This window comes from Stegodyphus dumicola, chromosome 6 (genome assembly GCF_044657685.1).
Source record: "Stegodyphus dumicola isolate Sdum_Otavi_A_Nest chromosome 6, ASM4465768v1".
NCBI classification, from domain to species: Eukaryota; Metazoa; Arthropoda; class Arachnida; order Araneae; family Eresidae; genus Stegodyphus; species Stegodyphus dumicola.
Genome location: NC_140773.1, coordinates 88,735,093 through 88,761,644, shown reverse-complemented (window position 1 = coordinate 88,761,644; position 26,552 = coordinate 88,735,093). Strand labels below are relative to the sequence as shown.

At 36.4% G+C, this 26,552-nt stretch overlaps 1 protein-coding gene across 1 annotated transcript in view; it reads left to right on the top strand.

Annotated features, from left to right (window-relative positions):
* The window catches only part of LOC118189824 (uncharacterized), a 150,181-nt gene that overhangs the window by 99,459 nt on the left and 24,170 nt on the right, over positions 1-26,552 (top strand). Inside the window, exon 3 of the mRNA XM_085818652.1 lies at positions 483-13,858. Within this exon, the coding sequence (XP_085674778.1) occupies positions 483-13,858 (13,376 nt within the window). The remainder of the gene's footprint in view (positions 1-482; positions 13,859-26,552) is intronic.

The following is a 26,552-nucleotide window of genomic DNA, read 5'->3' as shown; positions in this document are numbered from 1 at the left end:
AGAAATGTAGATTTAGTTTTAATTTAAAATTCCATCTTGACTTCACGCAACTAATGCTGGATAATTTGTAAACAACAAGTGTGCCTTCTATTCAGCTTACTTAATTTTAAATAAAAGGACCTTTTGCATCCTTCTTACGCTTCTATTCATATTAGACATATCGATAAGTCGCTTACACGTCAATTTGAGGATTTGGCAAGACTTATATTTATTTACAGGTATATCCTCTATAATTTATATTAATATAATTTCTTTTTTCTCGTTTCAAGTGAATTAAATTTTCACATTAAAGTTTCCAGAAAAAGTTATGATTTTTGTAAATTCCCTTACTTAAACTATAATAAATACTTTTATGCAATAAAGTTTATAAATAATAATGTTAATAGCAATCTTAATAATATTGATGTTAATTACATTTACAAATAACAATGTTTTACTTGAAATAACTTTATTTCAAAGTTTTATGTTTTTTTCCCTTTCAGAATTACTCATCCAACACTCGACGGAGAACCTCGCAGTTGAAGTATTACTCAATCCTCAAGTTAGTACCCTAAAACAATGCTTAAAGAACCTTTTAGCTGCCAATGTTGGTCATAAGCACGTGATACATGCAGGCTATGCCTTTACCGGAACGGGATCTTGGATTCTTCAAGATGGCAGCTTCTCATACGACGATTTTCTGGATACTCTGCAAGATGCTGATGTCCAGAAAGAGCTTAGACGCCATCCTGGATGCACAATTCATGTGCATTGCATACCAGAAGGTCCATGGGCCTTTAAAGAAGACGAAAATGCCCTGACCCGAATGCACGAGTCTCTATGTGTCAATCCTGCCAAGAAAGTGTCAGCCGTTCCAGGATCCAACTTCCTCTTAGACTTTTTAGGTTCTGTTTTAAGATCTCAACCCCTAACGGAAATGATGAAATCCTCTCCCGTTGTAGGAAATATCCGTTTCAATAGACCAACTCTTTATATTTTTCCGGGAGGTCAAGGGGACTGCGCTCTGTTTGGAGTAAGTGGTTTCACAATGCTGATAGATGGCGGTTTCAATCGAAAACCCTGTTTCTGGGAATTTATACGGCATCTGGACCGCCTAGATGCCATCATGATAACACGACTCAACGAGAATAACGTTTGCGGCATCACGAACGTCATTCGTCGAAAAATGGAAGGAAAACGAGTTTATCCTCAAGTAGGCTATGTCTTTTGCAACGTAGCAGAAGGCAAGCAGAGCCCAGCTAGTCCCGGTGAATCCGGAATAGACAGAGATCCCCTTTTAGTAAGTGTCATACGTGAAGGTCACGAATTTACCGAAAACCTCCACCAGTTAGGTATGAAACCTCACCGATGTCTCCGAGATTCCCTAGTCGAACCATTAACTCTCTTTCATAAAGTAGGACATGGCACTCTAGAAATGTACGTTTTAAGCCCACCGAAAGATAGCAAGGAGATGAAGCTCTTTTTTCAGCAGTGGACTTCAGTCAAGGAGCATTTTGCGTCAAGAAAGAGAGATGATGAGAAAGAATTTTCTATACCTTTATCTCATGCTATGTCTATATGCGCTCTTCTTATATGGAAACCTTCGGATCCTGCGGATACTATAACGAGGGTACTTTTACCAGGAAGTGCGCCTCAAAATAGGATATTTGAAGGTCTTGAGCATTTAAAGCATTTAGATGAACTTAAGTATAGAACATGCAGTCAGTTATCGTTAGGAATCAAATACGAAGAGCGAGTGAAAGTAAAGACAACCAGGAAACATATAATGAAAACTTCAGTTCTCAAACAGAAAGCTGAAATGATACGGCCGTCCTCCCCAGTGAAGGCTGTTAGAGATGCAGATGAGAAAATAATTAAGAAAAGGGCAGAATCACCAGTAAAAGGACTGACAAGCTCGCCAGTCAGAAGAATTAAAAAATCAACGAAGAAAGCAGAGGAGAAGAAGTTAATTGCTGCCAGAGAAGATATAGTTGCCAAAAAAGTCGTATCTAAAGAGTTGAAAGTGTCAGGTAAAAGGGTTGTGAAGAAAAGTACCAAAATTAAAGAGCAAAGAGCTGCTGGAGAAGTAGTAATAGCAGATATGCCTACAAAACAAGAAAAAGATGAAAGTCCAGAAGAAATCGTCACCCAGACAGAAATAAAAGAAGCAGAAAAATTGTCTGAGCCTGAAGACGAAGAAGCTGAAAAAGTTGAAGGCGAGGTTAAAGATGGTGAGTTTAAAAAATTGGAAGAAGAAAAAATTGCATTAAAAATAGACGAACACGAAAAATTATCTGAAGCAGAAAAAAGTGTAAAAGCATCTTTAGATGAAAAAATAGAAGAATATGAAGAAAAAGCAAAACTAGAAATGGAAGAGAGGGAAAAACTGGAAATGGAAGAGAAGGAAAAACTAGAAATGGAAGAAAAGGAAAAACCAAAAGAAATTGAATCTGAACTTAAGATAGAAACACCTTACATTGAATCAGAAATTAAGGAAGCAGAAAAAGATGTTGTTCTTCAGTTAGAAAAACCAGAGGAAGAAACAGAAATAAAGCCATCAGTAGAACAACTTGAACCGGAAATAAAGGAAAAAGAAGAGGACACTGAATTATTTAAATCACCTTCGCCCATAGTTGAAAAGGACTTAAAAGCAGATGAAGAAGTTGAAAAACCTGAAATAATAGCTGAAACAGGCATAAAAGTCTTGAAAAAAGGTGCTTCAGAAAAGGTGCCTAAAAAGCCTAAACTAGCAGGTAAAGCGCCAGCGACTGCAAAACCCACCATATCATCACCCGGGGTTAAAGTGGCAAAAACTAAAGTACGCAAAGAAACTGATACTCGTAAGACAATTGTAAGAAAAGACAAAATACCAGAAAAGGAAATTAAATTACCAGCTAAGCCTGTTAAACCAATGCTAAAACCGCGTGATATTCGTAGTCCTGCGGAAACGCCAACGAAGGTAATTCCTTCGAAAGCAGCTAAAGTAAAAGATACTAAACTTGCGAAAGATATTAAACCTCCTACAACATTAAAAGTTTCACCAAAAACGGAAGTAACAGAAGTTAAAACTAAGGGGATAAAAGATGTAGTTAACAAAAGAGTTGCCGAAAGTAAAATTAGCGCCAAAACGCTCGAGGTAAGTAAATCTAAGATTTCACCTGTTATTCCCAAAAGCCCTATTAAAAAACCTAAAGAAAAACTACCTCTTGCATCTCCAAAGAAGAAACCCAAGCCTCCTACATTAGCAGCAGCACGACCACCGAAACCATCCAAAGAAAAAATTAAACCCAAGCCTGTTAAGAGACCTGAAAAAGCAAAAGATGTTACTCCGTCCGTATCTGAAGATATCGCAAAGGTTACAGTGCCAGAAGCTGAGGGACCAATTGTGCCAGCTGAAGAACACATTCCGTCCGAATTATCAAGTCCAGCTGAAATGATCTCACAAGAAGAAGCAGAAGTTCCGAAAGAAGAAGAAGCTCCATCCAGTCCAAGAGAAGCCAAACCAGAAATAGTAGACATAAAACGTGCACATGAAGAAATTCCGTCCGAAATATTAACCGAGGAAGACAAGCAAAAGGAGTTGATAGAAGAAAAAGAAGCTGTTAAAGAGGAGGCAGCGCTTACTGAAAAAGAAATTACGGAAGGGAAAGAAATTTTTGACGAACAAAGAGTAGTTAAAGAAATAGAAGCAGTAGAAGCCGCAGTTGATGAACTTATAGAAGGAATGAGAACAGAAATAGAAGAATCCAAAGCTAAACTCCCAACCGATTTGCAAGCGCAAGAAGCTCCAGAAGTAATTAGCAAAGAAGAAATAGAAGCTGAGATTGCAGAAAAACCTGAAGATGTTGTAGGTATTGTTGAAGAAAGCGAAACGGAAAAACTTAAAGCTGAAAGCCCAACGTCTACTCCTGAAGAAATATCACTAGAAAAAGAAATGTTACCAGATGATATTTCTTCTATTAAATTAAGAGAATATCTGACACCAGACGCAGAAACGTATGTGCATTTGATTATTGAAAATATTAAAAACGAAGGTGTTATTCTTGAAAATTATGAAAGTGCAGTTCTACAAATTATATGCGAAGAAATAAAAAGTAAAAATGTTCCATTAAGTAAACCTTCTGTGGCAAAATACATTTCGGAATACAAGATAGAAATTGTAGAATATACAATCAAAAGATACAAAGAGAGTCAGGAAGAGACTGGAGAAATTATAGAGAGAGCAGATGAAGAAGCGTTAGAGGAAAAAGCTGAGCTGCCATTGCCTAAGGAAGAAATTTCTGTCGTGGAGGAAGTAGTAGAGGAACGCGTTACACCAGAAGAAATACAAGAGGAAATTCCTAAAAAAGAATTAAGCAAAGAGATGATAAAGGAATATTTATCTCTGTGTAGTAGCAAAGACATAAATCTGTTAGTTCAAGATATTAAAGCAGAAGAAATGACATTGGACGATATTGAAGAAATTATAGTGGAAACTGCATTGGATGAATTACAAAAGAAAGCAGTATCACCCTCTAAGGAAACAATATCAAAATATATTACTGAGTACAGAACTGAAATTGTCACAATTATTCTCAAAAGGTACCTTATAGGCAAAGAAGAAATAGTCAAAGAAATTGAAAAAGAAAAAACGGAAATCGTGAAAGGTGAGGAAATTGCAAAAGAAGAAAAGGAAATTGTCGAGGAAGCTGAAGTTGTAAAAGAAAAAGAAATTCCCAGAGAAGAGGAAATTGCATACGAAAAAGAAAAAATTGTCCAAGAAAAAGTAGTAGAAGGAATCATCAAAGAAAAAGAAACTGACGAAGAAAAGGAAGGAATTGCAAAAGAAAAAGAGGTCATTACTAAAAAAGAAGAAATTGAAAAACAAAAAGAAGAAGTAATCGAAGAAATGGAAATTGTAAAGGAAGAAGAGATAGCAAAAATAGAGAAGGAAGTTCTTAAGGAAGATATTACAGAAGAAAAAGAGGAAGAAGTTAAAAAAACAGAAGTTGTCAAAGAAAAAGAAATTATGAAAGAAAAAATTGCCAAAGAGGAAGAAAAAGAAGAAATTTCTAAAGGAGAGGAAACTATTCAAGAAAAAGGAATTACAAAAGAAAAAGAAGAAATCACCAAAGAGGAGCAAATTGTCACAAAAGAAAAAGATATTACAAAAGAAGAAATAGCCAGAGAAGAGGAAATTGCTAAAGAAAAGGAGAAACTTCCTCAAGAAGAGGAAATAGTAGAAGAAATTGCGAAGGAAAAAGAAGTCGTCAAAGAAAAAATAGAAAAAATTTCAGAACAAGAAGAAATTATTGAAGAAAAAGGAAAAGCTGGAAAAGACAAAGAGGAAATACTGAGAGAAGATGAAATTGCAAAAGAAAAAGAGGAAGTCGTCAAAGAAGAGGAAATTGCGAAAGAAAAAGGAGAATCTGTCTTAGGAGCAGAAATCACTGAAGAGGAAGTTAGAGAAAAGGAAGGAATAGTTAAAGAGGAATTCATCAAAGAAGAAATTGCAGAAGAAAAGGAAATTGCCAAGAAAGAAGAAAGTATTGAGCAGGAAGAAGCGGAGACAGAAATAACACTACAAGAGGAAGCCTTTATTCAAGAAATAAAAAACTACATTACTCCAGACATCATGAAAGAAATTTTCGAGCCTACAGAAGTGCCTGCAGAGGAGATTTTAGAAGATGAATACACAGACTTTTTCCTTGAAACATTATACGAGGAAATTCGAAATAAAGACATTCCAATAGAGAAAAAGGCAGTATTGAAATATATTACTGAATTCAGAATCGAAATTGTAAAACTTATTAATAAAAGATATCTATTGAAAAAGCAGGTCTTTGAGGAAAAACTTAAAATCCGAAAAGAAGTTGCAGAAATATCTGAAACTCTAACAATAAGTCAAGTAAAAAACTTTTTGACAGAAGATGCTTTAAGCATAATGTATTCTATAGTTAAAGAAATTGAAATGGAAAAAGAAAAGGCTGACATGGAAAATGTTGAAGAAGTCATCCTCAACATTATTCGTGAAGAAATTTTGGATAAAGGCATTCCTCATACGCAGCAAAGTGTATCGAATTATGTAAAAGAGTTCAGAACAGAGATCATAAAAATAATTAAAAGGAAACATTTTATTAAAGAAATTGAAAAAGATGAAACAGTAGTTACAAAGGAAGAAATTAGTCCAGAACTCTCTACATTAGAAGAAAAAGTAAGCGTTGACAAGCATATTTTACCTTCTGAAAGGGAAACTTCTGTAGAAGAGCATATATCCATTGAGGATCTCACTAAACAAATGACTCCAGATGAGGAAAAATTACTATCGGCTCTCATCAAGGATATTAATTTAGAAAATGTTTCAGAAAAAGATTGCGTAAACTATGTTTTAGAAAGTATCTGCGAAGAGCTCACTAAAAACAACATGACAATAAGTAAAAAAGTGGTGATTATATACCTCATTGAATATCGGGAAGAAATTATAACAATAGTGAGAAGAAAATATGCATCTGGTAAAGAGGATTTGGAACCAGAAGTTACAGTAGAAGTTCCTCTTCTCGCAAAACAAATTTCTGTTTCGGAAATCAGAAAAGAACTGACAATGGAAGATAAAAATGTGCTATCTCTTTTCATCAAAGATGTTGACTTGGAAGGGCTGTCGGAAGAAGATAGAGAAGAAATTATTTTAGAAACTGTGTGCGAAGAGCTTACAAAAAAGAACATGTCAATAACTAAAAAAGTAATTATGATATATCTGATTGAATATCGTGAAGAAATTATTACTGCCGTAATAAAAAAATATTTACCTCCTAAAGAGGGTATGGAACCAAAATTAGAAGAAGCGGAAATTTCTCTTCCTGAAAAACATATTCCAATTGCTGAAATCAAAAACGAAATGACAGTCGAAGACAAAAAGTTATTATCTCTTTTAATCAAAAACACTGGCTTGGAAGACCTGTCGATAGAAGAGTCTGAAGAAATAATTCTAGAAACTGTATGCGAAGAGCTTAGGAAAAAGAACATGACAATAAGTAAAAAAGTAGTTATGATATACCTTACAGAATATCGCGAAGAAATTATAACAATAATAAGGGGGAAATATTTATCTCGTAAAGAGGAAAGAGAAAAATCTGTAGAGAAACGAGTAATTTCGCCTCTCAAAGAATACATATCTGTAGAGGATATCAAAAATCAAATAACACCAGAAGATGAAAAAGTATTATCAGTTATTGTAAAACAATCCACTATAGAAGGTATTGCGAAAGAAAACTGTGAAGAAATTATCTTAGAAACGGCATGTGAAGAACTTATTAAAAAGAATATATACCCAAGTAAAAAAATTGTTATAACTTATCTCACCGAATACCGCGAAGAAATCATAAAATTAGTAAAACGAAAATGTTTATCAATCAAAGAAGATGAGGAATTAGGCGCAATAACAGAAACAGATATGAAGCCAGAATCCCTGAAAGAGGAAGTAAAACAGGAAATATCAAAGGAAGAAATGAAACCGATGTTACGTGAGAAGCAAATAAAAGCAGAGTCACCAAAAGAAGAAGTAAAACCAGATATGCCAAAGGAGGAATTAAAACCAGCATTACCTAAAGAAGAAATAAGACCGGAAGTGTTGGAAGAAGAGGTAAAACTGGAACTGGTAAAGGAGGAACTTGAATCGCCTAAGGAAAAAGCAAAACCTCTATCACCCAAGGAGGAAATAGAACCAGAATATCCAAAAGAAGTGCAACTGCAGTCGCCGAAAGAAAAGATAAAACCAGAATCTCCTAAGGAGGATGTCAAAGTTAAATCACAAAAAGATGTAGAGCCGGAAGTGCCAAAGGAAGAAATAAAACCAGTGTCGTCAGAGGAAGAAATAAAACCAGAATCTCCGAAGGAGGAAGTCAAGCCGGCATTACCGAAAGAGGAAATGAAACTCCCATCGCCCAAGGACGAAGCAAAGTCGACATTCCCAAAAGAAGACGTAAAGGCAGAATTACCAAAGGAAGAAATAAAGACAGCATCGCCGAAAGAAGATTTAGAACCAGAATCTCTACAGGAGGAACGAAAGCCGGAATTGACGAAAAAACAAATAAAGCCGGCATCACCTAAAGATGAAGTACGGACTATATCACCTAAAGAGGAATTTAAACCGGAGACACCGAAAGAAAAAGTGAAACCAGAATCGCTTAAGGAAGAAGTAAAAGCTGCATCTCCTACGGAGGAAATAAAACCCGAATCCCCTAAGGAGAAAATAACGGCTGTATCACCCAAGGAAAAAGCAAAGTCAGAAACACCAGAGGTGGGAATGAAGCCAGAATCACCGAAGGAAAAAATAAAGCAGGCCTCACCTAAAGAGGAAGTAAGTTCGGAAGAAATCAAACCGGAAATGCCAAAGGAAGAAGCAAAATTGGAATCTCCTAAAGAGGAAGTAAGTTCGGAAGAAATCAAACCGGAAATGCCAAAGGAAGAAGCAAAATTGGAATCTCCTAAAGAGGAAGTAAAACCCGAATTGCCTGGGGAACAAATACAGCCTGTATCGCCCAGGGAAGAAGCAGGACCAGAATTACCAAAGCACGAAGAAAAGCCGCAAACACCTAAAGAAGAAATACAACTCGAATCACCTAAGGAAAAAACTCCCTCGACCAAGGAAGAAGTAACACCATTATCACCAAAGGAAGAAGTAAAAACGGAACTGTTAAAAGAGGAAATAAAGCCTTCATCACCCAAAGAGAAAGTTAAACCAGAAGTAGTAGTAAAACCAGAATCCCATAAAGAGCAGGTAGAACCCGAAACGCTTAAAGAGAAAGTAGCGTCTTCGTCGATCAAAGAGGAAGAAAAACCACAATTCCTGGTAGAAGCTGTAAAGCCGGAATCACCGAAGGAAGAAATTAAGCCAGCATCACCAAAGGAGGAAATTAAACTACAGTTCCCCAAGGAGGAAAAACCGGAATCTCCTATAAAAGAAGGAAAGCCTGAATCTCCAAAGGAAGAAGCAAAACCAGTGTCACCGAAGGAGGAAGTAAAGTTGGAATCACCGAAAGAAGGGATAAAATCGGCATCACCCAAAGAGGAGGTAAAACCGCCATTAGTAAAGGAGGAAATTAAACCAGAATCGCCGAAGTATGAAAAAGCGGAATTGCCAGAGAAGGAAGCAAAACTGAAGTCTCCTAAAGAAGAAGCAAAACTTGAATCACCCAAAGAGAAAATAATGCCGCCATCCCCGAAGGAGGATATTAAAGCAGAATCGACGAAGGAAAAAATAAAGCTAGAATCACCTAAAGAGGAAACAAAGGCTCCATGTCCTAAGGAAGAAGCCAAACCAGAATCAATAAAAGAGGAAGTAAAGCCGGAATCTCCGAAAGAAGAAATTATGCCGGATTCACAAAAAGAGATAGTGAAACCGGAATCACCCAAGGAGGAAGTTAAACGAGAATCGCCGGAGGAGGAAATAAAACCTGAGTCTCCTAAAGAAGAAATAAAACCCGAATCGCCTAAGGAGAAAATTAAGGCTCCATCGCCCATAGAAGAAACAAAACTGCAATCACCGGAAGAGAAAGTAAAGTCTGAAACGCCAAAAGAGGAAATAAAGCCGGCATTACCCGAAGAGCAAGTAAAGCCTTTATTACCCAAGGAGGAAGTTACACCGGAATCTCTTAAAGAAGAAGCAAAGCCCGAATCGCCTAAGGCTGAAGCAAAGCCATCATCGCCGAAGGAAGAAGCAAAACCAGAGTCATCGAAGAAGGAAATAATACCGGAATCTCCGAAAGAAAAAATAAAGCCAGCATCCCCCAAAGAGGAATTAAGGCCGGCATCTCCCGAAGAGGAAGTTGAACTAAAATCGGCAAAGGAGGAAGTACGACTTGAATCTCCTAAAGAGGAAATAAAACCTCCATCGCCGAAGGAAGAAGCCAAACCAGAGTCACCAAAAGAGGAAGTAAAGTTGGAATCACCGAAAGAAGGGATAAAATCGGCATCACCCAAAGAGGAGGTAAAACCGCCATTAGTAAAGGAGGAAATTAAACCAGAATCGCCGAAGTATGAAAAAGTGGAATTGCCAGAGAAGGAAGCAAAACTGAAGTCTCCTAAGGAAGAAGCAAAACTTGAATTACCTAAAGAAGAATTAAAACCTGAATCACCCAAAGAGAAAATAATGCCGCCATCCCCGAAGGAGGATATTAAAGCAGAATCGACGAAAGAAAAAATAAAGCTAGAATCACCTAAAGAGGAAACAAAGGCTCCATGTCCTAAGGAAGAAGCCAAACCAGAATTAATAAAGGAGGAAGTAAAGCCGGAATCTCCGAAAGAAGAAATTAAGCCGGATTCACAAAAAGAGGAAGTGAAACCGGAATCACCCAAGGAGGAAGTTAAACGAGAATCGCCGGAGGAGGAAATAAAACCTGAGTCTCCTAAAGAAGAAATAAAACCCGAATCGCCTAAGCAGAAAATTAAGGCTCCATCGCCCATAGAAGAAACAAAACTGCAATCACCGGAAGAGAAAGTAAAGTCTGAAACGCCAAAAGAGGAAATAAAGCCGGCATTACCCGAAGAGCAAGTAAAGCCTTTTTTACCCAAGGAGGAAGTTACACCGAAATCTCCAAAAGATGAAGTAATGCCCGAACCTGAATCTCCTGAAGAGGAAATAAAACCTCCATCGCCGAAGGAAGAAGCCAAACCAGAGTCACCAAAAGAAAAAGTAAAGCTAGAGTCTCCGAAAGAAGAAATAAAGCCAGTATCCCCCAAAGAGGAGGTAGGACCGGCATCTTCGGAGGAGAAAGCTAAACAGGAATCGAAGGAGGAAGTAAAACCTGAATCTCCTAAAGAGGCAATACAGCCTCCATCGCCGAAGGAAGAAGTTATGCTAGAGTCACCAAAGGAGGAAATAAAGCCTGCAAAAGAAGAATTAAAATTTGAATCGCCGGAGGAGAAACTAAAGCCTCCATCGCCTAAAGATGAAACAAAATTAGAATCACCCAAAGAGGAAGTAAAGCCTGAAACGCCAAAAGAGGAAATAAAGCCGGCATTACCCGAAGAGGAAGTAAAGCCTTTACTACCCAAGGAGGAAGTTACACCGGAATCTCCAAAAGATGAAGTAATGCCCGAGTCGCCTAAAGCTGAAACAAAGCCACCATCTCCGAACGAAGAAGCAAGACCGGAGTCACCAAAGAAGGAAGTCAAACCGGAATCTCCGAAAGAAAAAATAAAGCCAGCATCCCCAAAAGAAGAACAACTAGAATCGCCGAAGGAGGAAATAAGGCTTGAAACTCCTAAAGACGAGATAAAACCTCCATCGCCGAAGGAAGAAGCCAAAGCAGAGTTACTAAAGGGTGAATTAAAGGTAAAATCTCCGAAAGAAGAAATAGAGCCAGTATCCCCCAAAGAAGAAATAAAGCTGGCATCTCCCGACGAAGAAGTTAAACTACAATTGGCGAAGGAGAAAGTAAGACCTGAATCTCCTAAAGAGGACAGAAGGCCTCTATCGCCGAAGGAAGAAGCTAAACCAGAGTCACCAAAGCAGGAAGTAAAGCTAGAATCTCCGAAAGAAGAAATAAAGCCAGTATCCCAAAAAGGGGAAGAAAGCCCAGCATCTCCCAAGGAAGAAGTTAAACTAGAATCGGCGAAGGGGGAATTAAGCCTTGAATCTCCTAAAGAAGAAATAAATCCTCCATCGCCGAAGGAAGAAGCTAAACCAGAGTCACCGAAGGTGGAAGCAAAGCCAGAACCTCCGAAAGAAGAAATCAAACTCGAATCGCCTAAGGAGACAATAAAGCTTTCATCGCCCAAAGAAGAAACAAAACTAGAATCATCCATAGAAGGTGTAAAACCTGAAACGCCAAAAGAGGAAATAAAAGCAGCATCACCCAAAGAGGAAATAAAGCCAGTATCGCCTAAGGAGGAAGTAATACCAGAATCGCCAAAGGATGAAATAAAACCGGAATCTTCTAAAGAAGTAGGACATGAATTGTCTAAGGAGAAAATAAAGTCTCCATCGCCCAAGGAAGAAGCAAAACCAGAATCTCCGATGGAAGAAGTAAAGTTCGAAACGCCAAAAGAGGAAATGAAGCCGTTATCACCCAGAGAGGAAGTAATATTAGTTTCACCGGCGGAGGAAGAGGCAAAATTACCGCCACTAAAAGAAGATATAACAGCAGAATCACCGAAGAAAGAGGTGAAGCTAGAATCGCCGAAAGAAGAGTTAATGCGAGCATTACCCAAAGGCGATGTGTCACCAATACAGGAAGTTAAATCCGAAGCCCCAAGGGAAGAAGAAAAACTAGAATCACCAAAGGATAAATCAGAATCCCCGAAGGAAGAAGTAAAGCCAGAATCACTACTGGAAGAAGGAATGTTGACGTCTCCCAAAAAAGAGGTAAAGGCAGGATCACCGATGCTGGAAGCTGAACCTGAACTGCTAAAACAAAAAGTGAAAGCAGAATCGCCAAAAGAGGAACTGAAACCTGAATCTCCAAAAGAGGAAATAAAACTAGAAATGGCTAAAAAAGTAATTCTTTCATCGCCCAAGGAGGTAGAAGAATCGGAATTGCTGACGGAAGAACCTAAGCCGGAACTACCAATGCAGAAATTAAAAGCAGAATCCCCCGAAAAAGAAGCAAAGCCGGAAGCAATAAAAGAAGAAATGAAGCTAGAATTCCCAAAGGAAGAAACAAAATCTGTGCCGCCAAGTGAAGAATTAAAATCAGAATCTCCAAAAGAAGAAAAAGTGCGGGAGTCACCAAAAGAGGAAATAAAACTCCCCTTGCCCAAGAAAGAAACAACGTTGAAATCTCCAAGAGAAGATATAAAGCTGGAGCTACCGAAGGAAGAAGTAAAACCACCATCGCCAAAAGAAGAAATAAAACCAAAATCACCAAAGGAAGAAGGAAAACCAGAAGCACCGGAAGCAGATGTAAAGCCACCATCACCCAGAGAGGAAGTAAGGCCTACATCACCCAAGGACAAAGTTAAAACAGAATCGCCAAAGGAGGAGGAAATAAAGGCGGAGTTACCAGAAGAAGAGCTAAAGCCAATGGAGGAATTAAAGTTTCCGTCGCCTAAGGACGAAGTAAAACCAGAATCACCTAAGGCTGAGGTAGAGCTGGAGCAGCCAACGGAAGACACGGGAAAAGAACCAACATTAGAGGAAATAAAGAAGGAACTGCCCAAGGAAGAATTAAAGTCTTTATCGCCTAAAGAGGAAATTAAACCAGAACCCACAGAGGAAAAAGTAAAGCTGGAATCACCCGAGGAGGATGTGAAGCCGACATCACCCAGAGAGGAAGGAAAATTAGCATCACCTGAAGATGAAATTAAGCCAGAATCGCCGAAAGAAGTGAAACCTGAATTTCCTAAAGAGGAAGTAAAGCCGGAATCTCCTACGGAAGACATGAAACCTTTATCCCCCAGAGAAGAAGTTATGCAGGTGTCACCAAGGGAAGAAGCAAAATACGAATCGCTGAAGGAAGATGTAATCCCAGAAATAAAGCTGGAATCACCGAAGAAGGAACTAAAGCTTGCATCACCGAAGGAGGAAGTGAAATCAGAATCGCTGAAAGAAGTAGAAAAACCGAAATCCCCAGAGCGGGAAGTAAAGCAAGAATCTCTTAAAGAGTTAGAATCAATTAAGGATAAAGTAAAATTTCCATCGCAGGAGGAAGTGCAAATGGAATTACCGAAAAAAGAAGAATTCAAGTTACCAAAAGAAGAAGTAAAGAAGGATTCTCCTAAGGAGGAAGTCAAACAGGAATCACCGGAAGAGAAGGCTTTAAAACCTCAACTTGAGAAGGAAGTTATTGAAAAAATATTCTCTGCAGGGGAAACTGCAGAAGAAAAGTCAGAATCTCCGAAAGAGGAAGTAAAGCAGGAAAGCCCAGAAAAGGACATAGAAGTTGAACATCTTGGAGAAAAGGTTTGTTAAATTTTGTAATAAATTCTAATTGAGCTTTATAATTCTCTCATGGAAAGAATTTTAAGATATTCCTAAAAAACTCTTAATGAAAGGATTCATTACTGTTAATTAATTGATTTACATTTCTTAGCATAATTGTTGATTAGTTAAAATAGATCAGAATAATTTTTAATAGTTTGCAACACTTGCAATATCTCAATTAAGATTGCACTGAATTAAGTTTGCACATTCGCACTGAAAATTCTTCAAAATTTACAAAATTCTAAATGTCAAAATGCAGAGTGGCGCTCAAATGTCATACCTTTCAACCATTCCATAAAAAATTTTTACATTGTACATTGAATTGCGTATTGCAGATCATGGAAAATCCATTAGATATCAGGAGAAGTAACTCGAACACTAATTTGCTGCAACCAGTGGCTTTCAAGATAGCGGGTAACGGTCGTTTGAATGTGAATGTGAAAATTGAAAATGTGAAAGTGTTAATATTTTCTAAGAAAAAAGAATTTGATGTCGACAAATGAATTTTTTACAAATGAATATTTTGGTACAAGATGGGCTTTTTGCAAACAGGCAAATCACAAATGATACAATCAACAACTCTCCGTCTTACACATTGAGTGGCTCTTAAAAGGCGGAGTTCGCTCTCGTACTGCAAATGATTTTATTGGTTTCCTGTATGAGGTGCTCGTATAATGTAACATCGGTTTTTTTTTATGTTACAAAGGTAGTTACAAAAGATCAAGCTATGTGTTACTTTACAAGCTATGTTTTATGTTACAAAAGATCCAAGCTATGTGGATGCCCTCCACATAGCTTGGATCCATGATTCCTTTTTATGGGATTTTTTTTAAATAAAACATTTTCACAGAGAAGTCTGAAAATGGAGGCTCATGAATTGCACCGTGCAACTTCGGAAGACGTTTACTAGAGAGTTGTGACAAATGCAAAGGTTCGCTTGTAAGTATTTGTGAAGAAAAATGACTATTCATTGAGCACATTGCACACTAAACGCATATTCCATGCTCACATAGTTGACAGTGGATTTATTTTGTAATATTTCGATGATTAATAAATAATGTAATAAGCAAAACAAAAGTTACGGCATTTCATGCGCCACCCTGTATTTAAATATACTATATTAATTAAATATATATGTGTGTGTGTGTGTGATTTTAATTGTAAATGTAAGTTTTAACTATAAATGGGATCTTTTAAATTTATCTTAAAATAAGAAAATTACATTACCAAAATCTAGTGTAAAAATGCTAAATAAATTATAATCGAAGAATAACTAATAATACTTGCATTATACTAGAAAATTTTCAAATATATGTGAGATTCTAGTTATCAATATTTTTACTATTATTAGCTCTTTTCAAATTCACCCAATACTATGAATATTATACTTATTTTTCAATTAAATATGTCTTTAGGTTATTATTAAGTCGAAATTTTAAATGATCGTAAATCTATGTTATTGTGACTAATCTTACTTCTCTAACCTAATCAGAACAAAAACACGAATTTTCTCACGCTAACGAGTAGAAGATTGCGTTTTTCGCACCACAGAACAGTAAGATTTTGCCAGTTCTATCCCAGTTTTGAAGAACAGCGGTACGATGTTTTCTCACTCTCCTTCCCTACCAAGAAAACACACCAAATGACTTTTTGATTCGCCATCTATTTAGAATGCCCCCATACCGCAAATGCATTATACATTTACAGGATCCATGCCTTCCCTGCAATTCCAAACAATGTCCTTCAATGTGGTAGACAGAGTCACTAACTGCTATCCTGTTGGGCGGCTCATAGATGTACACTTGTTATTTACAGAATACAAATCTATGCAAGATATGCATAACCTGAGACTTTAAGTAAGAAATTTGAACCTCTAGACAGGAGGAATAGATCCAGTCTAAGATTCTGAGTATGATATATGAGATAAAAGCTCAGACACGTAATTTGAGAAACTAAATAAGAAATCAAAACCCGCTAGATTACTCTTTCAGAATGCTTCCTTTACGAATGAGACGTTTTTACGAAAACAATGACAACCTTACAAACGACTAATTCTTCATGTGTACAAATTTTACATAACCGTTTTTGTAAACCACATGAACCTTCCTTGAAATACGTTCATAATTTTATCCGAATGCATAATAACACGTACATAAAATAATAATAACTATTATACACATACACATGCCCAACTAAAGGCCTGTACCTCCCGTTTAAACTGCCGAACGGATGCAGCTACATTCATAAAAGTGGTGTCTAGGTATAGTAAAGTGGCTATGCGCTACTAAATGAGACCGCTTAAAGCGCAGCCTGGTAGAAAACGGTAAGTTAGAGTTCCTATCCTGAAAACGTTATGAGGCAGTGTAGAGTCATTAGGTCGCTTTGAAGCATAAGACACAAAAAATGAGTAATACCCTCGCCGGTACTCGAACCTGGAAATCTCGAACACCCGCCGAGTGTGCTACCGTTACACTACGAAGGCATGCAGAAAAGAGGAAGAACAAAACCTTATATGCTACTCCTTTTTTAAAGGGCGACTGGGGATTAGAGGCCCAATCAGCCAAATCCTGGTAGTGAAGAATCATGATTATCTACCACCTTTTAGTTCGGGAGCCACTGTAGAGTCATTAAGTTACTTAGAAGACACGAAAAATGAGAAATGCTCTCGCCGGAACTCCAACTTGTACCTCTCAAATGCGTGCCGAGTATGCTACCGTTTCACCACAAAGTTATGCAGAAAGAAGTGAGGGGATAAAAACCCTTATAATAGGTGAAAACATAATGGTGGATTATAAGGTAAAATAGATATAGAAAGTGAACTATAACGTTGAATATAATATAGAAGTGAATTATAAGGTTGAATAAAATAGAAATGAATTATAACGTTGTAGAGCATCATCGTTTTAGTACGAAAAGACACCTTGTGGACATGCATGCTTAAAAGCAGAATGCTATGCTGAAAAAGTACATTTGTTTCTTCGAGATTTCCGAAACTGTGCCGTCACAAAATTTGAACAAAAAGGAGAAAACCAGTCGCGCAGTCGCTCTTTAAAAGGACGAAAAACGAACCCTCACCGCGGCACAGTAGTATGGCTTGTAAAGGACAATCGAGAAGACTGTGGCCGAAATCCCACGGTGTGCATCGTTATACTGATTGTCTTTACAAATAGAGCAGATAATATGCAGATCATGCACAACTATGTAGCAAAACGCGCCAACTCAATGCAGTTTGGTCTTAGTGAACGAAATGTGGGCATTATGCAAAAAGAGTATGAAGCGTCACACCTGTTCACCTGAAACAGCTATAAAAGAGACACTCCTCGGGGTTGTATGATGAAGCTCACGGATATGGAGCGATTTTCAAAAATTATTATTTAAATAATTTTTGTAAGATGATTCTGCTTTAGGTTAAATGTGGGCGCACTGCACGATCAGCAGCGTGGTTGTATCGGCAACGATTTCCTGCACGCCCGCATCCCTTTTTATCACACGCCCTCACATATCCGGACAACAAAACAAGAGAGATAAGCGAAAATTGTGGACTAAAAATGTCGCGTTTGGAAAATCCTTAACGAATTATGTGTGTAAAGACATTAAGTATTTTGGAAGCAGAAGAAGTGAAAAATAAGCAACGCTTTCGCCGTGAATCGAACCACGGACCTCTGGACTACGCACCCAGCTTGCTCATCACTACGAAAGCATGCTAAGAAGGCGGGAGAAATACCTTATATGTGATCATTCCATACCGGCCAACATCCCATCCGGACGTTGATTCCGAGAGAATTTTCGCAAGGTACAACTTCGCCATGAACCAAATAGACTCCAGACAACATTATTGGCAGACATAGTGTGGACGGATGAGTCATGCTTTTAGCGGATGGAAATGTACAATAGGCAAAACATCTATTATTGGGAACTGGAAAAATCCATCATATTCATGACATCAGATACGATTTTCGATTAATGTCTGGAATTCACAATAACAGGCTAATCGGCCCAATATTTTAACAGGGTACGTCAACGGCCGCATGATATTTAGAAATTCAGAAAGACGTAATACCTTTGTTGAGAACCTGACGTTTCTTCGATTCCAGAATGGTTGGTTCCAACATGATGGTCAGATCAACAGATCGTCAGTTAGCAGTACCTGATGGAGGAATTCGGAAAACGAATAATCAGGTATGGTGATTTCAAAGAGTGGCCTCCACATTCACCTGACTGACTCCAATGGACGTTTTAATGTAGGGAAAGCTCAAACAGCAGGTGTATGTGACCCCTTCACAAACATTGCCAGACCTTCAAAGATTTTTTACAAATGCTTCTGCAACGAGTGCTACAACGAGAAGTATCCAGTTCTGCGTTTCAGCTGACAGAAAGTAGTTTGAAAACTCAGAATAAAGGTATCTTGTGGTAACTAGTTTATTTTTCTTTCTAAGATCCTTTCATCACGTCACAGTGAAGCAAATCGCCAACAAACAAATGTGTGTTTAAAACGTTCCATTCTTAACTTTCATATCCACGAGGTGTCTTCTCCTACTAAATTGATGATGCTCTACAACTTTGTAATTCCTTTTTATCTCCGCCCACCAGCGGCCGAGTGGTAACGTCCCTGAACACTGGTAGTTCGGTCCTGCGAAGTTCAAATCCCGCGAACGGGCTGGCTGCATGGGTGTTTTCGTGTTTTTCCCCATGTGTAACGTCTATAAGAGCCAGTTCTCTTAAAAAGTCCTCCACAAAGGCATTCCTCCCTTAATGCAGATAGCCCTCGAGTGCTCTGCTGTAATCTAATAAACCAAATAAACCAAACCTTTTTCTCTCCTATTTAGTACTATTTTCGAGACAGGGAACCCTAACTCCGCCATTTTCCACCAGGTGGCGCTGTTAGCGGTCTCATCTGGTAACGCTTAGCCACTTTACTATACCAAGACACCTCTTTTGTAATGCTAGGCGTACCAGCAGCCCAAGTCGCTGAACCCTAGTAATTCAGTCCAGGTTCGAATCCCGGCGAACGAACTGGATGCGTGGGCACTTTCGCGGTTTTCTCTATGCGTAACGTGTGTACGAGCCCTTAGAAAGTTATCGACAAAGGCATCCCTTCCCCATGGCAGATAGCCCTCGAGTGCTTTGCCATAATCTGATAAACCAAAGAAGCTGTTATTGTTACGCTAATGCATCTGAAGACCGTTAAATGATACTAATATTTATAAATAACGAAGAAACCGTTGTTCAAAGCGTTCACATATCTTATTTACAAATTTGTTGCCACAGATACATACGAAAATGTACTTATTGCGCTGATAAATAATATATTTTAAAATCGCTTTACCTCATGGACAACGGCATCCTAGATAAACTTCATCACAATAACAAGGACTTTAAATAATAATTCTAAAATTTCTCCTTCCCACACAGACACGATCTCAGAGATGTTTGTACGTTTCGATGACAGAAAATGCCGATGACTCTACATTTATTGGCGTTCACGTTCGGTTCCTCTTTTCAATCCAGGGTTAAAATATATTTTCAATCGGTTTGGAATGGCATACTAAATATATCACTTTAAGTCATCCGTGATATGTTGCACCGAGTCAGAAATTCGTCACTGGTGTCTGGACCTCGTTTTCGATTCTTTAAAAGTGTATAAATGAATTTATTTGATTTATTTTTGCATGCTAGTTTCCGAAGTATAAAAACAACAAAAAACAACAGTAGCATAATATTACAATCTGAATGACTATTTAATGTATGGACTAATATTCGAAGCACTTATGAAATTCGTTTTCCAATTAAAGACGTTCAAGATTAAAAATAATTCATCGACTTTAGAGCGCCATTTTATTACATGTTTTTAAACTTAATTTCATTATTTTTTGCAAAAATCTTGAAATGAATTTTGAACCCCTTTCTACCGGCCCATTTCCTTGAAATGCTTCAGACGCACGTATTAGTGATAAAAATATGATAAACTCTAGAATTCATTTTTCAGAATCCCATATAGATATTTTCCAGTGTTGAATCTTCCCACACACCCATATTTAACGGTAAAATAAACATCGTTGAATTTAATCGCTCATTATTGCTAGAATAATTAGCAATGTTTTTAAAAATAAGTTTTAAAAAAATCTCATTTGCAGAAATTTTGGTGGTTTTCCAAAAATTTTTTTAATTTTTTTAAAGTATCATGAGGTGAAAACAAAAATGGACGTTTTATTCCAAAAATTTAATCTTTCACTCTTAGCAGCTGTAAGATTTTAAGTAATGATGAGATGGGTTTCCTAACTGAAACAGAAATTTAAATTAATTAATTGCACTGCATCGAACAGAATGGATGACGTTGGGATGAAAAGCGTGTCATCACACGTATTTCTTAGTTACCATAATTAGAAAAGTCTTCCTGTGTCAGAGGCACCAGTTCATTCTTATAAAAAAAATTAAAACTTTTTTGGCACGATTTTATTCAAATGAACTAAAAAGTACAAAACACTCTTTTAATGATCATAATATTCTTTGTTATATGTAACTAAATAATGATGACAGCTTTCAACCATAATTGTTAAAGAAAATTTAAGCGAATTGGATACAATCTTTCATATATGCCGTATATTCTGATATATAACGCGCAATTTTAATACAAAAAAATAATAAGAAGAAGATCGAAATTTAAGGGTGCGCGTTATACGCCGGGTAAAAAAAAAAAGTCGATGGATTTAAAAATGAGAAAAAAATGAACATACAAAAATTAGATTTCACGTGTACCTAAATGCTCTTTAATGGTTTCCCATGTAACTAAATGCTGTACAGGTAGCCCTCCTACAAGACGGCATCCTGTAACACGGCTCCTGTAACACGATTCATAAATTGCGCGAACTCTCCTACAACATGGTTTTCCTATAACACGGTTTCTCTCTAACACGATAGGAAAATTGCCCAAGCACTCCGAAGAAATTTAACGAACTACGCACGAAGATTTTCCATATTGAGCAAAGCACCCATATAGTCATTTAACACATAGGAATCCTTGTTTCGTAAGTTCTGCCAGTTGTTTTCCAAGATAGGAAAATCTTTTTTCCATGACCTTCAAAGCACAGTAGCGCAATAAGAACAATACCGAGTCTCAAATGAGCACAATCACTAGATAACAATCAAGAAACCTCACTATCGCAGAAGGTGAACAACATGAGGTACTTTAAAATGCACGACCTGCACGTTCGGCTTCCAAAATTCGAATCCTCATCTCCGTGGCCTGAAAACAAAAGTGTCTCACGCTGCTGGTCAGCAGACTGCGTCTAGCCACGGTGTGTTAAAGAGTAACTTAACACGGTGTGTTAAAGACATTAAATTGCAGTCCCAAAACATGCCCAATAAAGATAAAAAAAAATACGTTTAAGAGGAAATTCAATTTCTTTAGGAGTAAAGATAAAAATTTTGGACGTCTTATAAAAGGTGGAAAGGCATCTCACATTGGAAAAAGTTTTAACTTGAATGAAGCAACAGTCCGGACTACTAGGAGAAATGAAAACGAAATAAGAAGTTCAGTTGCTGCAGGCTCTTCGGCATCCGCAAAAAGTGCAGTTCACCGCCGGGCGACAATAATTGAGAAGATGGAAAAGGCACTCAGAATTTGGATTGATGATGGCTGTCAAGAAAAGAATTCTGTTAAATGTTAATGTCATTAAGCAAAAAGCACTCAAAATTTTCAAGCACCTTTAACAACACGGAGAATCCTCTGTTAACCCAGATTTTCTGGCCTGTAAAGGCTGTTTCGAAAATTTCAAAAAGCGTCTTGCAATTTATAGCATGAGAATTCAGGGAGAATCTGCATCGTCTGATTATGAAGCTGCTAGAACGTTGATTATAAAGCTAAAGATTGTTTTTTAAATTGTTTTGTGCCAAACGCTGAGCGTTATTTAAGGAAGAAAAATTTGAGCTTCAAGGCATTATTACTATTAGATAATGCCTTATGTCATCTACAAGATTTGAATCATCCCAACATCAAAATACTGTTCCTAACACCTAACACTACTTTGTTACTCCAACCATTGAATCAAGGTATTATTTAAAACATATTATATAAGAATAGCATTACAGTAACCGATCCAAAATCAATTAATGTCATGGAAGCTTGGAAGACATACAGGACAGCACTGTATCGACATCGTATCTTTGTCTCTGAAAGAACTGAAAGCATCAAAGTTAAATGCATTTTAGAAGATATGGCTCTCTTCAGTTGAAATAGAAAACGTGCCTGAGCCGTCAGAAAATGAAACTGGTGGCTTATTAAAACTTGCTAAATCAATCGGAGACGAAGGTTTCGTCGACATGGGTATTGAGGAAGTTCAAGATTATTAGCGGAAGAAGAAATTGACGAAGCAGATTTGATTGAAATGGCATCCGTAGCCGTAAATCAAATTGATTCTGAGGACACTAGCACTGATGAGGATTGTGCAGTTAATAATTTAACATTAAAAAAATTAAAAGAAGGCCTAAGCTTAGCTTAAAATTTCGAATCATTTTTCTTGACTGCAGACCCTTCTACTGAAATAGGCCGGAAATTCAAATGGAAGCAGCAAAACCGTCTAGCTCCATATCGAGAAATTTACATTGACTCGCTAAGAACTAGTAAGCAAAGTAAAATTACAAATTATTTAAAGAGGGAACAAAATGCAAACTTTAAAGGAAGAACGAAATTCTGAAAGTGAAAGCGATTTCATTCCACCGAAAAAGGCGTTCTCGGTTGATTATACTGAGCAGTGACAGCGAAGAAATTTATTAAACTAAATTTGCGTTAAATTAAAATATATAATATTTTTTGTTTTGTGTTTTGCATACATATATATGTTTAATAAAAATTAAGTTGTTTACGTAGAATTTAAAAAAAATATTTGTTTTAAATAAGTTTTCGAAACGTAACCCCCGTGTTTATACTGCCTCTGGGTCTCATACGACACGGTTTCACACAACACGGCATTTTCTAGGAACCTATCTACCGTGTTATACGAGGGTTACCTGTAGTTAATTTAATAGAAATAACACCTTATCAACTAAAAAATTTTCTTTATCGGATAATATGAAAAGGTCGTCATATTCGTCTTCCATTATATCTTCAGGCACATATCGAATTCTGTTTCATCTTGACCATCATTGTTACTCTGATCCATAAATAAATAATCATCTTCCGTTCCATCTAAAATGTCTGATATACTACATTTTTTAAATGGCTTTTGAATTATGTCGGGTTGAATTTCATTCCGTGCTTTTATTATCCACTCACGCACTATTTCTAGACTGGCACGACACATTTGACCTCCTTCTGTAAATGTTTTTTACCTTCTAACATTCACATATTCCACTGCCGTTTTAAATTGTCTTTGAATGGTTTATTGGCCACACATCTAAAGAATGGCATTAATCTAATGGCTTTAATCTGCCTGTAATAACTGCTATGAATAACTCTAGAATAACATTCTTCTGCCCATTTATATTGAATAAAACCTACCCCTTTTTGCAGAATTATTTACTTCCTCGTGCATTTCCCCGGGAAGCAATATCCGCGGATATTGCTTCCTGTTATCACTTTTCAGTTCAGTATACCACTGTTTGAAAGTCTACGGAAAATCTTCGAATGAATGGAATGACGTTAAAAGAAAAGAGCATCGCATATGCATCTTTCAGATTTTTTCGTAAAGAAAAGATTATGCGTTATACGATGAGTATACCTAAAAATTTTTTAAATGTGATTTGAATTATAGGTGCGTTTTATACGCCGGAATATGCGGTATATCATTTTAAAACTATCCCTTATGCTATTCGTTTGAAATTATGTTTATGTTCTGTACAATTCGTATATGGACGTCCTATCATTTTGTTTTGAGTCATATACGATCAAGAAGTTTACAACCAACTTTTTTTTCCTTTGTTACACATTTAAGTAAAATTGAGCAAGTCTTTTAAATATATATTATTTTTTAAAATTTCTTTTATGTTGAAAATTCTATCCTGACGATGTAAACTGACTGTTTTAATGGACGGAATGAACAATGGTGGGACTAGAATCCAATGAATTATTGGATAACTGCGTACGATCTGTAATGCAACATTCAAATTGTACTACTATGCAATTTATGAGTACAGCAGATATCCCTTTTACAAATGTAGTAGAACCACACCTGTTCGAACTATTTGATAGTAATATACGCTATGACTGAATATCAAGGAATACTGTGACAGTACCGAAAGTTGATAATTTCAGTCAAAAATCTTGTTGTTCGTTGTTTTATTTGATTTAATGAGAAATTTACGTCTAAACGTAAAGAAAATTTTTGATCACCATATCACCAATTTTCCATCCATACATTTATTTTCGACAGGATTAATTACTTTATTGCCATAAAATAATGCGCTTGAAGCTAAGAAGCCGGCTTTCATTTGGGTAATATACGAACATGTTACCAAAAAAAGAATTTATATTTCCCTACGTTTCCAGTCACTAAGCGCTTGAACTAAAAGTACAGAATCATATTAGCAAGTAATTAACTTCAAAGTACACTTTCTTTCTTTTGTGACAATTAATTACAAAGAAAGTATAAAATGACCTGATTTATTTCTCTTAAATATCTATCAAACAGCAGTACATCTTCAGGAATACATTGCTGTTTATTTATTATTACGAATTTTATTGAACATCTTCGCAATATCAAAATATTTGCAAAGAATTTTTACTCAAAAGCTTTAAGCTCTCGTGGTGGAGCCTGTATGGTATCTCGCAAAAGTATAGTGGTGCCCTTTAGACATAAAAAATTACATGCATAACTTATGACAAGCCCTTAACTCTTGGATCAAACTTCGCAAATATATGCTAATGAAATATTTTGTCAAGCTACGCCAAATCCCATAAGAAAGTACGCAAATTCGTCACAAAGGTTTAAAACTTACATTGCAGTAACTAGTCTTCGATCAATGCAGATAAACTAGTCTTCGATCAAAAAATTTACAAATGAATAAAAATTTATTTTGTTTTCTTCTCACCATTTCATACGCAGTTGAATAATCTTGCGAATTTAGGATTATTGTTTTCTTAAAAACATTAACAATTTTAAATAGTTATATCAGCAGCTTCAGAAGTGCCTTGATGTTTTTTCTGCTTGATGTTACATCCTTATTTGACAGCGAAAAGTCATTAAAATTTCTACTTAATTCTATTTATTTCCATACAAATAAAAATCAAATATAGTAAAAGCTACCAATAAACGAAAAACAATACATAATATATATATATCTCATAATAAAAGCACAGGAAAAAGACGGAACATTGTAGATGCGTGATTAGACCCATACTGAAGAAGAATTTGATTGCGTAGTATGCTAATGCTAACTTGGTAATATCTAAAGAACTTGGCAGTCGAAGCAGTTTTAATTCAATTTTTATTTCCAATTGATATTTGTGACCACAATCACTTGGCACTCTAGTCGTGCCTTTCCACAGAAGATTTACATTTTTGATATTGTTGGGATAGAAAGCAAGCCAGCGAAATTACATCTTAGCAGAGTAGAGGGCAAAAGCTGAAGTGCGTAGTTATGAAAGATGGAAGCACGCGAAGAGAAAAGTTTTGGTTTTCAATTTGGTGATTGGTCGAGAGGGATCTGCATTATGGGTTAAGTAAGATCGCGTGATTAATTTGAATGACGCAGTTTAGACTTAATCGCTATTTTTAGGACAGATAGAGGAAGTTCTCAAATGAAATAGAAAATAATGGAAGTTATAGTGAATTAAGTTTAGAAGTTTGCTTTCATATTTTTTATCTTACATATTCCCCCCTTCAAAAAGAAAAAGGCGTAGCGACAGAGAAGCCTTTTTAAAGAAAAAGAGTTAAAGCACAAGCAAATTAAAAAAAATATAAATAAATAATAAAATTTTGATCCTGTAAAGTATTATTTATAAATATCAATTTTTTTTTTAAATAAATTCTTAATTTTTAGAGTCCTATTGAATTTTTCAACATTTCAGTCCAAAAGTCTTTTTGTTTGAGAGTTCAGATAATCATAATTCATCAGGGAAGGTTCTTGTTATTACAGAATATCACAAAAACTTTTACATAATCATTTATTATAATTAAATTTAATGCACATAAATATTTATGATACTTATTTCCATACTGATAAATTATAATTTAACATCATAAATAATAGGATTAAGATTTTCAAAATTTATGGTTTCACCGTTATCATCTTTCATTTACAATTCCTGATTTTACCAAACTGGAAGCCTCGCAATACTTCTAAACAAACATATCCATCAAGAGGGCTGTCCTCTTGAGCTAACCAGTGTGTCCTCTGCACTGGTGGCCCAGGGTGCCTAGACAGTTACTTGAAAAGGCCTCCGTTCCTTGCATTAAGGTAACTGGCCTTTGAGAACTGCATTAATACATTCCATAATAATATAATAATAATAATAATAATAATATAAAAAATTTACATGCATTCATAAAATGAGAGCCTCCAACATTATCTTACTTGAAGAGCGTAAAAGGAACAACTGTACAGAGGTAATTACAGGCCTCTGTTGAAGGAACCAGTACACCCTCATCATACTATACTTAACAACATTACATATATATATATATATATTAAATAGAAAAAAAGAATATATATATTAATTTAAAAATATTTCACGGAA